Here is a 15974-nt window from a genome sequence, read left to right as displayed (position 1 = left end):
TAACATCACTTTAGAAATATCTAAGACAGATATGGATATTAAATCTGTCCTGATAAACTTACAGCAAAATGGATCATTCAACATAAACATAAAATTCACTCATTTAGATTATTTCATTGCCACATGAAAACAAATTTTCATTTAAAATGCTAGGTCATTAAAAGATATAGAGATATAAATATATGTGAATAAACATATAGTATAGATATTCAGAAGCATTCAAATAATGATGAAATTTACCTAATAAATATAACTAAAATAGATATTTTATAATACTAAATTTGTCCCGGTAAAACATAAAAGGATAATTCACTTGAATGTGAAACTCACTCATTTCATTGCCACATGAAAACTTTTTTATGAAAAAATGTTGTGTCATTAAAAAATATCTACAATATCTATCTATTATATTCATATACATGTATGTATATACACATATTCAGAAGCATTCAGGTAACAGTAAAATGCCACCAAATACTAAGTATATTTACAAAAAGTTATTTTTTTTGTCTTCTCTGACACCTCAAAGAATAGTCTTAAAAAGTAAAAGGGAATTTAGTCAGGAATAATAATATCTTCATGATTTACTCAAGTGTTCAAAAGAATTCCACTACAAATAGTTTTCATATTATTTTCTGCCTGCTCAGTAACAGTTAAGAAGTTTTTCACATTCAAATACACCACACCTTCACTACCCTTTCAGTTGAGTGTTAAAAACTAAAGAGCTACAAAAACCCTCTCCCCTTAGAATAGGGGGAAAACAAATCATTTATAGTCATGAAGTTTGACAAGAACCACCCTAATTAATAGAATAGTATGACACTATGAATGTATTTACCTATTCAATGGTTTCCTTAACAAAGTAATAAAAAGTAATGTCTACCAACGTTATACTTCTCATCCAAGATTTATAAAATATTAGATTCACAGAGACTTAAAATAGGAAAAGACTTAAGAGATCATTAATTCAAAAACCTTTATTTTACAAATGAGGAAATAGAACTGGATTCCAGATCTTCTGATATCAAAACTAGCATTATTTTCACTGTACCGCATTGCCTTCCTATGTCAGCAATTTCTGGCACAGAAGGTTGTCATGAAAATTATATCTTGAATATAACTGAGATGATATATCATCACACAGCAGTTATGTATCATTTCAAGACTGATAAACACATTATTTCATTTGAACGTCACATCAGTCTTAGGTGTTATTATTATTCCCATTTTATAGAAAAGGAACCTAAGGCTCAGAGAATCACAATTTAAAGTTGGAATGGTCCACCTAGCCCAACTCATATCTCAAAAGAAAATCTTACTGTAATATACTCAATAAATGGCCAACCAGCCTTTTTCTGGTAGCCTCTAATTTGAGAAACTAATAGCCAAGAAAACTATTTTTGGCTATGTCTTACTATCATTCCCCTCCTCACCAAAATCTCTAGATCCTTTTCAAACAAAATGAATATTTTAAAAAGTCATGTGACTTATGCAAGGTCATGGTGGACCAAATGTCTAAACTGTCAAATGGAATTTGAACTTAGGTTTTTCTGGCTTCAAGACCAGCAAGTTATCTACCCTCTCTCTTTCTGTGTGTGTGTGTATATAAATAATGTGTGTATGTATATGCATACACACATATATACATGTGTGTATGTATATATACATATATATAATATGTGCATGTATATGTATACATATATACATGTGTATGTGCGCACACACATAACGTATATGTATGCACACACATATAATGCATATATGTATGTACACACATATATAATGTATGTATGTGTACACACACACACACACACACACACACACACATATATATATATATATATATATATATATATATATAAAGTTTCCCAGACTTTATTTTTTCATGGAATCCATCATATGTCTATGGATTTTTTTTTCATGGTGCTCTTAGGTCAAAAGAAATACCCACAATTTTATACATTAAGTAGTTAGGTCAACAATTTGAAATATCCTGTAAGTTTACCATGATTCCCCAAGGCACCATGGCACACAGTTTGAGAAACACACCATAACATTCTGCTTAATCCCTCTTTGATCCTCAGTTTCTTCATTTGGAAAATGAAATACTTGGACTAGATTTCCAAAATTAACTTAAAATCCAGCGTGAACAGTCTGTGATCAATCAACAGACATTTTAGTTTGAGTGGAACATACAGCAATAAAGCACCAAAAAGAAATTATTCTATAACTAGTTATGTGTAGATATACTCAAGTCATGAAAATTAAGAGATTGCCTTCAGCTTGCTCAGATGCAAATCTAGCTATCAATAATATGGAAAGCAGTCATAGTAGAATGACTTACTGAACCATTGATATTAGATGCTTTCATCTGACTTCTGAATTAACTGTACTTTTATTTCATCTGACTTCTGAATTAACTATATTTTTAAGTTGAGACTATTATAAATTCTTATTTAAAGTAATAGGAATTAAAAAGGAGAAAGTTTAGAAATTAAAATTTCATTAAAAGTGAAATTAAAAGGATAGTTTGTTTAAAATATTATTTTTATATTTATTCAACTATAATTATACATATGTACTACATATACATGAATAATTTATAGTGTTCACATATGTTTTTAGATTATATGTTTGCATAGTCTTATAAAAGGAGAAAGAGGAGAAAAAAAAGGAGAGGCAGAGGGAAAGGGAGTTAAAACAATCATTGGACTAGTGATTAAGTTGATACAATGCAATTATTTGGTTGAGGAAATTTCCTCTACTAATGGAGAATGGCAATTAATCTGCAAATTATATTAGAAGTTGCCAAAAGATAAAGAATTAAGTAACTCATATTAATAAAACACTTAAAGTTAACAAAATTCTCCTCACAAAATTCCTATGGGGTGGATAGTATAAATATTATTTCTATCCTACAGATGAAACAGGCTAATAAAAAAGTCATTTCTAAATTTTTTTGCCCATAATTACAGTCAATAAGTGTTGGAGAGTATATCTGAACCCAAGTTTCCTGTTCTCATTTCTAATACAATCTCTACTACACATTATTGCCTTTAAGATCCAATATACCAGCGTACTACTGACTCAAAATGGGTCTGATTAAGCAACCCTCGGATAGAGCAAGTACATGATAAGGGCACAGAGAAGTATTACTAATATTTTCTTTTTTAACATTTCATCAAATAAATGAAGTGATATCTTAGAGACTATTCTGATTTTTCTCTTTTTTACTGATATAATAAAAATGGTTTTATTCTCAATTTTTTCCATAAATATGACTTTTAAATGATGAGTTAGCCAGCAAGCATTTATTAAGCACTATAGTATACTATAGTTATAACTTCCTTAAGAACAAACTGACTTGAAAATGTTTCCTATAACTGTATCCAGTGACTAAATAAGAATTCCTAGAGATCTGTCCCATTTTCCTTGGGCCCTTTCAACAACTGGTATAGTGTTTCCCATATAGGTAGCTAAGTATGCTTATGGCATCAGGAAACTCTTTAACACTTTAAGTTGCAGAGAAAGTATAGATCTATATCGGTAGAAGGGATCCTCAACTGAGAAATTCATAATAAATGTGAAGTCCAACCTCTGTTTCATGAAACTGCAACACACCACCAACTTTGAGATTCAAAATAGAGTATTAAAGGAATAAATGTTGAGTCCAAATCAATCTTCATTTTTTTTCCTTAAGAATACCTAGGGTGTGTGTGGGAAAGGGTTAGGAGATAGAGAGAAGGGTGGTTCCTACCATAGCTGCTGCTTCTTACTTTTGCCAGAAAAAAGTCTAAGAAGCTAACATTCCTCTGTGATCATACATAGCACTTTGAAACAGTGATGTGCTTTTAGTAATCTAGTCTTAACTAAAGTTATTATATGTGCAAAGTAGTAAAGTGATCCAAGGCGTCTGGGATTACAGTCTCTATCCAAGTGCCCTCAAATTTTATGCTCTGACATGATAAAGCATTTCCCTTACTGGCTTCTAAAAGGAGAGGCAATCCTTATGAAAGCTCTCTTATTCCTGTCTCCAGAATGTGTGGAATGGAACTTTTTCTCTGGGACTTCCTGTGAGGAGTGGGAGAGAGTTATTTCTCTCCCTGCCCTGCAGCCATGGACGCTGCTAACATATGGCAGCATGCATATGTGCAGCCTTGCCAAGGGTGTCTAGACCCCAAGGATCCTGGTACATCTTCTGCTTGGGTTTCCTTCCCACACTTCAAAGTATAGGTGATCCGATTTCTAAGGTATAGCACAAAAGTCCCAATCTCATGAGCCTGAGAGATTCTGGGTTCCACAATGAAGGATGATGAAGAGATGGTTTTCTGTCATTTCAATTTAACCTTCTTAGAGGAGATAACCACAAAAAATGATGAGGTTCCTTCCAGGCTAAAGATATACATCTCAGGATTGTTCAATCTTCCCCTTTTACATACATTTATAGTAGAGGGTGTGTGTTGTGTGTGTGTGTGTGTGTGTGTGTGTGTGTGTGTGTGTGTGTGTGATTTCTGCTGTAAGCTAAGGTTCAAGAGGTCAAGAACCTCATCTTAAAAAAGCACCTTCCTACAAAAAAAGAAAATGAGTCCATACTAATATTAGTAATTTCGTGTAAATAATTAGCACTATGGAATGACATTAAATTTGTCCTTTAGTCTAGAAACAGGAAAGCAAATATGTAATGGATAATTTGATTTGGATTCAAGGAAGATACAAAGATCTAATATTAGCAGTTAGCATCCAGAACTTAAACTAGAATAACTCAGAGCAAGAGTAATAGAAGTAGCAAGCAGGCCCAGTAGATGGCCAAAAATTGGAACCAGTAAATAATTATAACAATAACAATAATAATATCTAGCATTTATGGAACACCTACTATGTGTGCCAGGCGTTGTACTAGGCAATTTACAAATATTATCTTATTTGATAATTACAAGTCTCCATTATATAGTTGAGGAAACCAAGGAAAACAGAGATTAAGTGACATGCCCATAAGTGTCTGAGGTCAAAATTGAACTCAGGCCTTCCTGAGTCCAGGTTCAGCTCCACTGCTCCCCTCTCTAGCTGCCTAAAGGCCATGTTGAACCATTAAGGTTCTTGTGTTCTCTGCCTCTTTCTATAGGATGAGCTTACCAAAAAGCTTGGCACAAGAATGAATCTACACTGGGAAGCAGGTGTAGGTCAGCAGGTTACTCAGCTTTCTTCTGGTCAAAGGTCTACACCTGGCAGCCAGGCCCTGTCTGCCAGACCTTGACAAATGGTACATGTTTGTATTAATGAAGTACCAGAATCTTAATTCATCAGCTTGGGTACTACACCATGTGTCCTACATCTGGACATAGCTCTTTCATTTGTCAATGTTTCGTGAAGAGGGCAGAGTGAAAGAATAACAATGTTCTCTTAGTAGCAAGCTGCTTTACAGAATATATAGAACACAAGAAAGGGATAATTATTCATTCTTTGATCGCTCAGCTGGGAAAAGGAAAGAATTAGTTTTTGGTAACTTTTATCAATAAATAACTAAAAAGATATACTAATTGATAGTTATCTTTTTTTTCCTCAAAGTAAGCATATTTCTTTTCTCATAGGTCCATAGAAATTAAAAAATATTCTCTTTAAATTTTATGGATCTTAATATAGCCACAGGTATAAGGGAAAGTTAGTAAATAATTACTTAAATAAATATCATTATTTCAATAGTCCTAGAAGTTATTATAGAGAATATTTTTTAAAATCACAGATTGAAGAAAGCAAAATACTAAAAATTAGATTGGAATTTTTTATTTTCATGCAAAACCATCTTCAAGTAGGAATTATGAATGATAGCATTCAACTGACACTATGGCTTAATTTAAACAAAACCAAGGGAATTATAAGTTATTCTTGCCAAACCACCCTTGGTTTCCCATTGCACCTAGATGTTCCATATACTGTTCCATAGACTACCATCCCCAGTGGATATATTGCCAAATGGATGTTGCAAGTGTTACTCTTAAATCAGACCTTCCTCACTTCTTCAGGAAGTATGTCCAATTGTTAATTTAATTTGCATTTTTCCAATCCAAAAAAAAAAAAAAAAAAAAAGCAAATCTCCAAATACAACTGTTTTTGCAAAGCTCTTTCCTTCCAATTTTTTTTTTTCCAAATGCCTGTTAGTCTCTTGAAAATTTGGTAAGTACATAAAAGCTGCTCTGTGAAATTAATGAAATGCCAGATGCACTTGAGGTTGAAAAAAAAAAGTAAACCAAACACATTTCACATGGGGAAAGAATACAAGTACAAATATGTTGCCTTATATAATGAAGCATGCATGAAAATGTTCCATACATATATGGGTCACCTTATCCAATATTATTTTGGCTAATCCTACTATATACTCATATGCATATACATGTGTGTATTTTTCCACATTCATTCATAAATAGTGCACACCAAAGACTCCATACATGTGTACATCTACTGCTCTAATTTGTAACAAATCTGCATGTCCCCTAGAAATAGTCAAAAAAATTTCATATAATAAAAAGGTTTTCTTCATCTACTACTGAGACATGTTCCAGTTTAAAGGGGCAAAAATGCTCTAATTGTCTCTCTTCCTAGGGCATCCCCTTTCCAAAGTAACAATCCTTCTACTTAACAGGTAACATCTGTGGAGTTGCTATTGATTTTAGTTAGAATTTCCGCTCTCTCCCCCATTTAAAGAAATAAAACTATAGCATTAAGAATACAGCAGGGAGATTAGGCTTGCTTAAAATTACAAGTCTTATTTTTATTGAAAAAATATTTAGAGAACTCACGAAAGAAAACCCAAACTTTCACTCACACAGTAATAAAATGTTTAAAATTCATGTTTAGTATCTTTGGCCCCTTTGAAAGTAAAACTATGTTTTCCTGTGGCTAGAATATAATTTAGTATTAATTTTTAAAAATAGCATATGAAGACATGGATTCACAAGAAATGGAACATTATTTCAATTTTGGGAATAATAAAGTTGGAAAATAATGAGTTGAAATTTTTATTAATGGTTCATAAATTCATAAAGCAAAACTGAAAGGCCTAAGCATTTCATATTATTCTATTTCCCTGCTTTATTACTCCTCTAAGAAAGTATAGGTATTACTAGAGAAAGATAGAGTCTCATAATTGTGAAACAGCTATTTCATTGTTTTAGTCATATTTAGTTAACATTTCAATTCTATACCAGCAATCCCTTTATTTTTCAAATAGTAAAATCAACATTCTCTCTTCTGAACACTTTGATGTGTATTTTAAAAATAATAAAAAATCAAAATTAATATTTATATAGTGTCTATTATGTGCTAGGAACTGGACTAAGCACATTACAACTATTATCTCATTGATCTTCACAATGATTCTTGGAGATAAGTGCTATTATTAAATAATGTAAATAATGCAAGGAGGAGTTGGGGTGGGTGAGATTTTTCTAGCAAAAGTCAAAAAAGGATATTCCTAAATCTATTGAAGAATTTCAAACCTCAATAGAAAGTTCATAGAATTTAATGAAATCTATAAACAATGTCATATAGCATATTCATTTCAACTTTTAGCTACCCAGTCCCACACCAAAATAGCCAAAAAAAAGAAAGAAATAGAATAATCTTTATGTACTGTGAGGACAAAATTTTCATATATATGTCTATATATCTATACACGCATATACAAACTTTCATATATATGATTATATATCTTATGTGTATAGAGGAATGTTTCATGCAAAGTTTTCATAAATACACCCACCCCACACACATATACAAATGTATATATGTATATACATATAACATACATATATATGCCACTAAAAATGTAAGAAGTTAACATAACTCCAGTACAATTGCAAAATATACTTCTGATGATAATTGTTTTTAAATTTTTTGCTGAGTATTATTTTTTACTTTTACTCAATTATAACTGAATACTATTATATATTTTAAAACTATATTCTCAATACTTTACCAAGAATTTTTGTTTATTTTGAAGCCATTTTCAGTCTTCATGTTTGTAACTTACTCCATAGGTGTGACTGACCCTTACCTTCAAAATACCCTTGTCTGGCAGGGTATGCTTTCCTCACTGGCTTCACAGGGGGTTGTTTATTTTCATTATTTTTGAACAATGCCAGGCGCACAGCAGGGTCTAGCCAAAAAGAAGTTAAAAATCAAAGGTCACTTCTAGCTCAATCATTTCCTGAAATAGCTCTTCTTGATTAAGTTATTTTAAACCCTTTCTTGTTATTTATATGAAGAAATAATGATACTCTTTTACTTCTAAATTTATTATCTAAATAAGAGAATGATGCAAATCATATAGATATATATATATATATATAGATATATATATATATATATACTTTTGCCTTTTGATTTTAAAGATTAGTTGTCAATATTTTAAAACCTTCAAAGTAAATCATTTATTATTAATATCTTATTCTTAGTTAATAGTGTTCTTTATTCTTCTTTATTCTTCCCTTTGGTGCCAAGATTGTCCTCTAGTATTATGAATATATTTTAATTTCCAAAAGTTTTGATACCTCTGGTGAAATTGAAGAAAACTTAAATATGTCTCAGTTAGATATAATGTATTTACCAATTCATTCAGCTATTTTAAACAGTGCCTATTATGTCTTTTCTTTGTTTCTACCACTTGATTCATTCTGTGACAATGACAATCAATAGTGGAAGAATGAGGGCTGGATCATAGAATTTAGAGCTGGAAATAATCTTGGATATCATAAAGACTAGCCTTCTAATTTTAAAGATGAGAAGATTTAGTGTCAGAAAAGATGTGAATTTGACCAAAGTCATATAACCAATCAATGGCAGAGCCAGATTCAAATCCAAGTCTTCTGTTGAGAAAAGCACTGGGATAAGATATGAGAAAGGGAGGGAAAAAAAGGTAGAAGGAAAAAATTTAACAAGTGAATAAGATTTTGGTTCTTTCCACTTGCTTTGCTCTTGAAGACGTTAATAGGGAATATTATCCCCATTGTCCCAAAAAATCTATATAAATTAATTAATTATACAATAAAATGAAGGTTGATAATAAGAGAAATAGGGATGGAGGAAAATATTCAGTTTCCAGGGATCATTGTCATAATTTATTAATTGGTGCTACAAAAGTAGTGTTAAGGAAATGTTTTGAGAAAATGAATAGAGTTTACAGAAGAATAATCTGAGACAGGGATAGATTATAAAAATGGTAAAGAAAAAATATTTGTGATGCCAAGTAGATTGGTTAACAATGTGATAATTTAGGGTTCAAAAGGCTGTTGTTTTTTGTTTTTATCTGCATTACTTAGTAAGAAGTGAGAAATGATAACTGTAGATAGCAACTGTTGAAACCAAATAAAACACAAATTCCATGTATATAATAACTGCAACAGATATTTAAAATTATGGTGTAAAAAACTGGGAATTGGAGGTAATGCATAGAATGAATTGTAAAGGTAATTGTGTTTGTTCATTTTTAACATTTAAAATCAAAAGCATTTTAAAAAGCTATTTGTCAATATGATACTTCTGTGCTCCATCTGTAGTTTTCCAACTAAATAATAAATTCAAGGATATGTCATTTAGCATTCTGATAATACATCAGAAAATGTTGACCCTCTAATAATAAATAAAAAAGCACTGACATATGGTCATGGAGCAACAATGTTATTTTACACATGAAGCACCATATATAATTCTTGATAACTGGGACCTGAAATGTAAATTTTCATTTCACTTCTTGAGAAAATAAGCAGCAGCATGATGTAGAGGATACCGCTTTGAGTTCTTAAAGTGGAAAAGAAAGTAACTAGGAGCAAAGCAAACTTGCGTTCAGGTCTTGACTTTGCCTTCAACTTTCTCTATGACACTGGAAAGTTACTTCATCTTCTAGTTTTCTCATTTACTAAAATAAGGGGGCAGTGTTTTATCCCTTAAAAAACAACACTTTATGACTAGGAGTTTCTGATCACAATCATCTCAGTTTATTGAAATCTTAAACACTAAAAAGCCTTAATCATATGAAAGACAAGAAGATAAAAATAATAGTCTGAATTCATTCTAGTTGCAACAAAATCTACAAATCAACCCCTCCTCTTTCATGTACTCCAGAGTTGTATAAATTTCATTTTTCATCTTAAGATATAGTTTTTTAGTCTTCATTTCCAAAAAGCCTTTTAAATAACCTCAACTATATGTTTCATACTCCTCGTAATTTAGAAATAGTTTGTATATTCATTATATTTAAATTATTTATATCCTCTGCTTTATTTCTTGTATGTTTATTTTCCATCCTTCCACAGTTACCCTCTCCCTCCCTTCAGGCTAGGTCCTTGTAAGAACTTTGAGGCTTGGGAATCATATCTTCTACTGGTATATAAAGTATCTTCAGATAAGCTAATCTTTTCTTAATTTATACAGGTTTTTTTTTTTAATTTTACAGTAGGTGACAACATATTTTGTAGAATTTAAGTATTAAGAAGTCAAAACTGATCTATGTTATTTGTAAAATAACCAATAGATATTTAAAAATTTAAGGCAATAGTGTTTTCCATTGAAAGTTCATTGAGAGTTTCAAAACCTGCAATCTTCCCTTGGGGAGAGAAATCTCAAAGAAAATGATCTTTTAAACTGTGAAACCAGAAAACTTGAAAATGTTTTCATAAAAGATATAACCAATATGGATGTAATTTTTTAGAAACTTTAACATAGAGGATGATATATGGCACAGTGGATAGAGTGCTAAAATCAGGAGGACCTGAGTTCAAATCTAGCTTCAGACACTTAATATTTACTAGCTGTGTGACTCTGGGTTAGTCACTTAATCTGAAAGAAAGAAAGAGAGAGAGAGAGAGAGAGAGAGAGAGAGAGAGAGAGAGAGAGAGAGAGAGAGAGAGAGAGAGAGAGAGAGAGAGAGAGAAAGAAAAGAGAGATAAAGAGAAAAAGAGAAAGAAAAGAGAGAAAGAGAAAGAGAGAAAGAAAAGAGAAAGAAAGAATGCAAGAGAAAGAGAGAAAGAGAAAAAATAGAAAGAGAGAAAGAAGGGAAAGAGAAAGAGGGAAAAGAAGAGGGAGAGAGGAAGGAGGTACTTTAACATACCACAAGAAGATGCAAGTAATGATGTTCAGTCTTATGGTGCTCGATTAAATACCAAGCCTACAATTGTGCAACGTCTATTCAGTCTTATGGTGCTCAATTAAATACCAAGCCTACACTTGTGCAAAGTCTTTCCAATGACTTAGCTATTAAAATATAATTTCCATGGGAAAAAAAATAGGAAAGAAAAAAGCAAAAATGCCATAATCATCTGTAATGCCAGAGAAACTGAGGCAAGATAGAGATTAGAGAGTATTTAATATTTTATTTGAAAGGGGGAGATTGTGCTGGGACCAAATGCATCCATGGTTTGGTCCCAGGGCTGAATGAGATTATAATCTCTAAGAATCCAGCAAACAATGTGAGTTCTCAATGACATATATACAGGGAGTAGACAGAGGCAGGGGTGGAGGCAGGGATGGAGTCAGAGCGCTGAGAGTGGGAAAGGGACTCTGACAGGGTGGGGAGAGGCATCTGATAAACCAGTATCTGATACTCTGAAAGATTGGAATGGGGAAAAGCATTCTGATATTCTAAAATATAAAATCTTTTATCCTTATCAAATATTCTGATGATTAAGAAGAAGGGCAGGTTTTGCAGGATTGAGCAGAACAATTAGAAAGTGAGGCAGAACAATTCAGGGAAATCGAGTCAGGCCAATTGGGGAAACTGAGTCAGAACAATAAAAAAGAACTGTGGCATAACACATCCTGAAATATTTTCTTTTAAAGCAAAGATATATTAAGGCAAGTCATAATGAAGAGACATTTAAAGCATAAATGTTTTAAGATTTTTGCTTTTATTTCCAAGTAGTTAAACTAAACAGAATGAATATCTATTTTAAGAGACTGATACAAACAACATCAATAATTGTCACTTTACAAAACAGCGTAGAAAACAGCTACTAATTTTTTAGAAAAACCTATGAATGTAGAAAATTCTACAAAAAAATCTACAAATTTTACTAACATTTTGGGACATGAGATAAAATAAACTAATAAAGGGTAATTCTAAGTTATTTTTGAAAGAAATCAAGCTAAATATAACTTAGAAAAGCCAGTTTTTTATTTTTTATTTTTTAATTATCATAATTACTCTTTTTTTAATTTTTTTCCATTTCATCTCAAAGGAAATTAAAAGTGGGGGTTATAGATCAAATGAAAATATATCTCATTTCACAAGGCATATTTATAGTTTTGAGCTGGAAGGGACTTCACAGTCCCTTGAGTTGTGCTCTCTCATTTTGTTGAGTTAAGAAGACCAAGTAAGGTTGTAACTTCCCCAAACTTATACATGTAATAATTAGCAGAAGTGGGATTTGAACCTTGGTCTTCTGGTTCCAAATCCATTTCCCTTCCTACTGTACAATATTGCCACAAAGTTTTCAAAATTGCAATTTTCATGTATTGAGTTCTATTTCCCCACTAATTTCTATTTTTAAAATGCAGTAAGTTTACTTAGGGAATTTTAGAGCTGTAAAGGACCTTCAGAAACGATTCAGTCCAACCTCTTATTTTTTAGAAACTGAAGGCTAGGAGCAAAAACATAAGACATGCTAAGAGTTCAACCCTTTAATTTGACAGATGAAAACCCTAAGGCCTGGGAGACAAAGTGATTTGCTCCCAGTCATAGATCATTACAAGCAGGAAAACTGGCTTTTGAAAACCAGGTCACCTGATCTGATGAAATGCACAAACTTCTCTGGTTGGCATTCAAAGTCCTTTCTAACAGTCTAGCTCCTTGTATTTTCAGATGAATGCAGCTTCTCCTCCTCCTCATGCACCATATGATCTAGCCTCTCAGTGCAGTACATTTTGTCTCACATCTTGATGCTTTTTCACTGGCTCTTCCCCTTGCCCAGAATTCTCTCCCTCCTCTTCACATCACCCAGATTACCCAGTGCATGCAGCTCTGGACTGAAGAGACTGGAAAGCTTGCACCATGTGCTTGTCCCTGAGCAATCCCCTTGAGTTCCCTAAGGCTCAGTATCCTCAGATGGAAAACAGAATATTAACTATTTTCCTGAGCAGTTGTGAGGTTTTTGTGAGATATTCTGTGTAACACATCTTACAAGCTTCAAGGCAATATATTATTGAGGTGTTCTCAGCACAGAATAGAATAGAATAGTCTATATATTCTATCCCCATCCTCATGAAGCTGCTGATCTCCCCCCACCCCCCCTTTCAGGGACAATTGCAGTCAAGGGGCCATCTCCTAAAAGAGGCCTTTCCTGATGCCTCTTATTAACAGTGCTCCTTCATGTTGCTTTGTTTTTATTTTATGTCTCTTTTGTTGTGACTATGTTGATCTCTCCATAGAATGTTTACACTCCTTGAGGGCAGGGACTACCCTGTTTTTGTCTTTGTATTCACGTGTCCATGCACAGTTGCTGACAAAAAGTGTATTACACTATACATACTTGGGAAATTGAATTGAAACATAGCAACTTGGGGGCAGAAGAGGAGCCAGACAAGAGGTTCTTAAAACTCTTGAGCCTCAGGAATCCTTTCTATCCTTAAGAATAATTAAATATACCTCTACCTCACCCCAGAGAGCTTTTGTTTATTGGACTGTATCAATATCCACTATATGAGAAATTAAAGTGTCTCAGTATTTTTGCGAAAATAGTTTTGATCCTGAGGACCTCTTGAAAGATTATCAGGAACCCCCAGTCTTACAAAAACAAGAAAAGAGATGGAATGTTGTGTACAGAGAACAGAGCAACAACTTTTGCAGGGCAAACTTGAAGCCAGTTTGGGAAGAGAACTTGCAATGAGGAAACTATGGATTAGAATCAAAGGGTAATAGATTAAGAGTTGGAATAAGCTTTTTGTGGTCACTTAGACCCACCCTCAACATATTACCAGTGACCCAATTTATGTGTCTGGCTTAATTAGCTTGTTCACAGCTCATACAGATAGCAACAAGTAGCAGGGTCAGAATTTACATTCATGATTTTTGACAACAAATCCAGATTTCTTTCTATCGATGTGCATGCAGCAAGAGTTGTACAACAATAAGCATCACTTAAAATTATTAGACTGCTGTGTTCCAGGTCAAATCTTTCTATTTAATGGCAAAAGCTGGATTTCTTTTATTAAATGAGTAAAAAAGTTATTTAATGTTATCTGATAAATTCATTGACACCTTAAAAAATTTTTTTTGAGGGCATAGTCTGTTTCAAGAACTCCAAAGTGACCCCTTGATATTATGCTGGAACTTAGTGATTTTTATGATGCTTGCTTCCATTGCCTTTAATTGGTCATTGCCTCTTAACTCTCTTCCTACCATTCAATCATTCTATTGCTTCCCTGTCCTCTCTTCCTTGAGTTTCTTCTAAAATCTATGGAAAATTGATTATACTTTTTTATTAGTAATAATATTAAAAACTGCAGCTTATACACACAATTATATATATGTATATATGTGTATATATATAATTGTGTGTATAAGCTGCAGTTTTTAATATATATATATATATTATATATTTATATATAACTTTAACTATGTTGACCTTATAACAATTCTCTAAGTTGCTGCTGCTGTAATGTGTTCAGTCATTCAGTAATGCCCATCTCTTTGTGATATCATGGCCCCTAAATTCCATGGAGTTTTCTTAGCCATTTTCTTCTCCAGAATATTAGGACAAATATGGTTAAGTGACTTGCCCAGGATGACATATAGCTACTAAATGTCTGAGGTCAGTTTTGAGGTCAGGCTTGGTTCATGTCCTTTGCTCTATCTTTCCTGAGCCAGCAAGAGGCCTGAGTGTTATTATTTACTACAATTGTTACTGAGTTTGTGCTATTGTGGTTCACCAAAAATCACATGGCTGATGATTAATGGAATTTGAACTAACCAATCTAATCCAAAAACATTCATTAAGTGGATACTTAGTATCCAACCAATCTTTCCAAATCATTGTTTTTTATATTATTTCAAGCTGCCTCCTATAGCTAAATAAATTAATGATTCTCACTAATCTCTGCTGCATATGATTCTACTTTGGGATTACTTGATCAGGACTTGGCCTTTGTTGTTCATCTTCCATTCACTTCTCAGGGCAAATACTTTCAGCCAAGCTTCTGCCTTCATAGACTGTTAATTCCTAGTGGGCCTTTTTGATATTCTACTTTTCTATTGTTAGCTTGGTATAATCTCCCGATGTATGACTTCAGCATATTTGGATTTTATTCATTCACCTTTATCATTTCAGTAGGTCCCCTCACCTCAGCTATTTATATAAATATTGTATCATTGGCATTATTCTAACTGGATGATGTTCTGTATTAGAACTAATCAAGAGTTCTCTCTTTTGTCATATAGTCATCAAAGTTTTCCTTTATTCACAATTGATTGAATTACTTTCATCATTCTTTGCACTACCTTCAAATAATGGACCTAAACTTTAAAAAAATTGTCAGCTACACTGAAATCTTTCCTTTCAGCTGATGCTAGTTTGTTTCTCTTCTTGATAGTATCATAGGCCCCATACTTTTCTTTTCTTTCTATTCATTAAATATTAACTATTAAACTTCAAACTGAATCATCAAACAAAAATCCCTTCCTCCTTTCCTATACAGAGGCCACTAAAAAAGGTTATTATTAAACTAAGTTTTGTTATTTATGATTCATGTTCATTTCAAAAATAATATTTACTTTTAAAGATTGATGATGGATTGTGTTTCATAGTCAAGAGATAATAGACTGGAGGTACAAAATGAGAAAGATTTTTCAGATACAGCAAATATGTATGTATTTTGTTTTGTATAATTATAATTCTTTGTTATAAGGGAGAGCTTTTGGGGGGAGAGGAGGAGTTGTGAGTAGTTGACAGTGATGTTTTAAAAAGAAGGAAGAAAAAGTTGTATCA

The 15974-nt window shown here is 32.6% G+C and overlaps 1 protein-coding gene across 7 annotated transcripts in view; it reads right to left on the bottom strand.

The window, feature by feature from the left end:
• The window catches only part of LRRIQ1 (leucine rich repeats and IQ motif containing 1), a 323563-nt gene that overhangs the window by 119605 nt on the left and 187984 nt on the right, over positions 1-15974 (bottom strand). For all 7 annotated transcript variants that reach the window (XM_051963292.1, XM_051963295.1, XM_051963293.1 and 4 more), the window contains one exon: positions 8054-8155. In XM_051963292.1, coding sequence (XP_051819252.1) covers positions 8054-8155 — 102 coding nt within the window. The remainder of the gene's footprint in view (positions 1-8053; positions 8156-15974) is intronic.

The sequence above is a fragment of the Antechinus flavipes genome, chromosome 5, assembly GCF_016432865.1.
Source record: "Antechinus flavipes isolate AdamAnt ecotype Samford, QLD, Australia chromosome 5, AdamAnt_v2, whole genome shotgun sequence".
NCBI classification, from domain to species: Eukaryota; Metazoa; Chordata; class Mammalia; order Dasyuromorphia; family Dasyuridae; genus Antechinus; species Antechinus flavipes.
The sequence above is the reverse complement of the archived record's forward strand: the minus strand, read 5'-3'. Positions and strand labels throughout refer to the sequence as shown.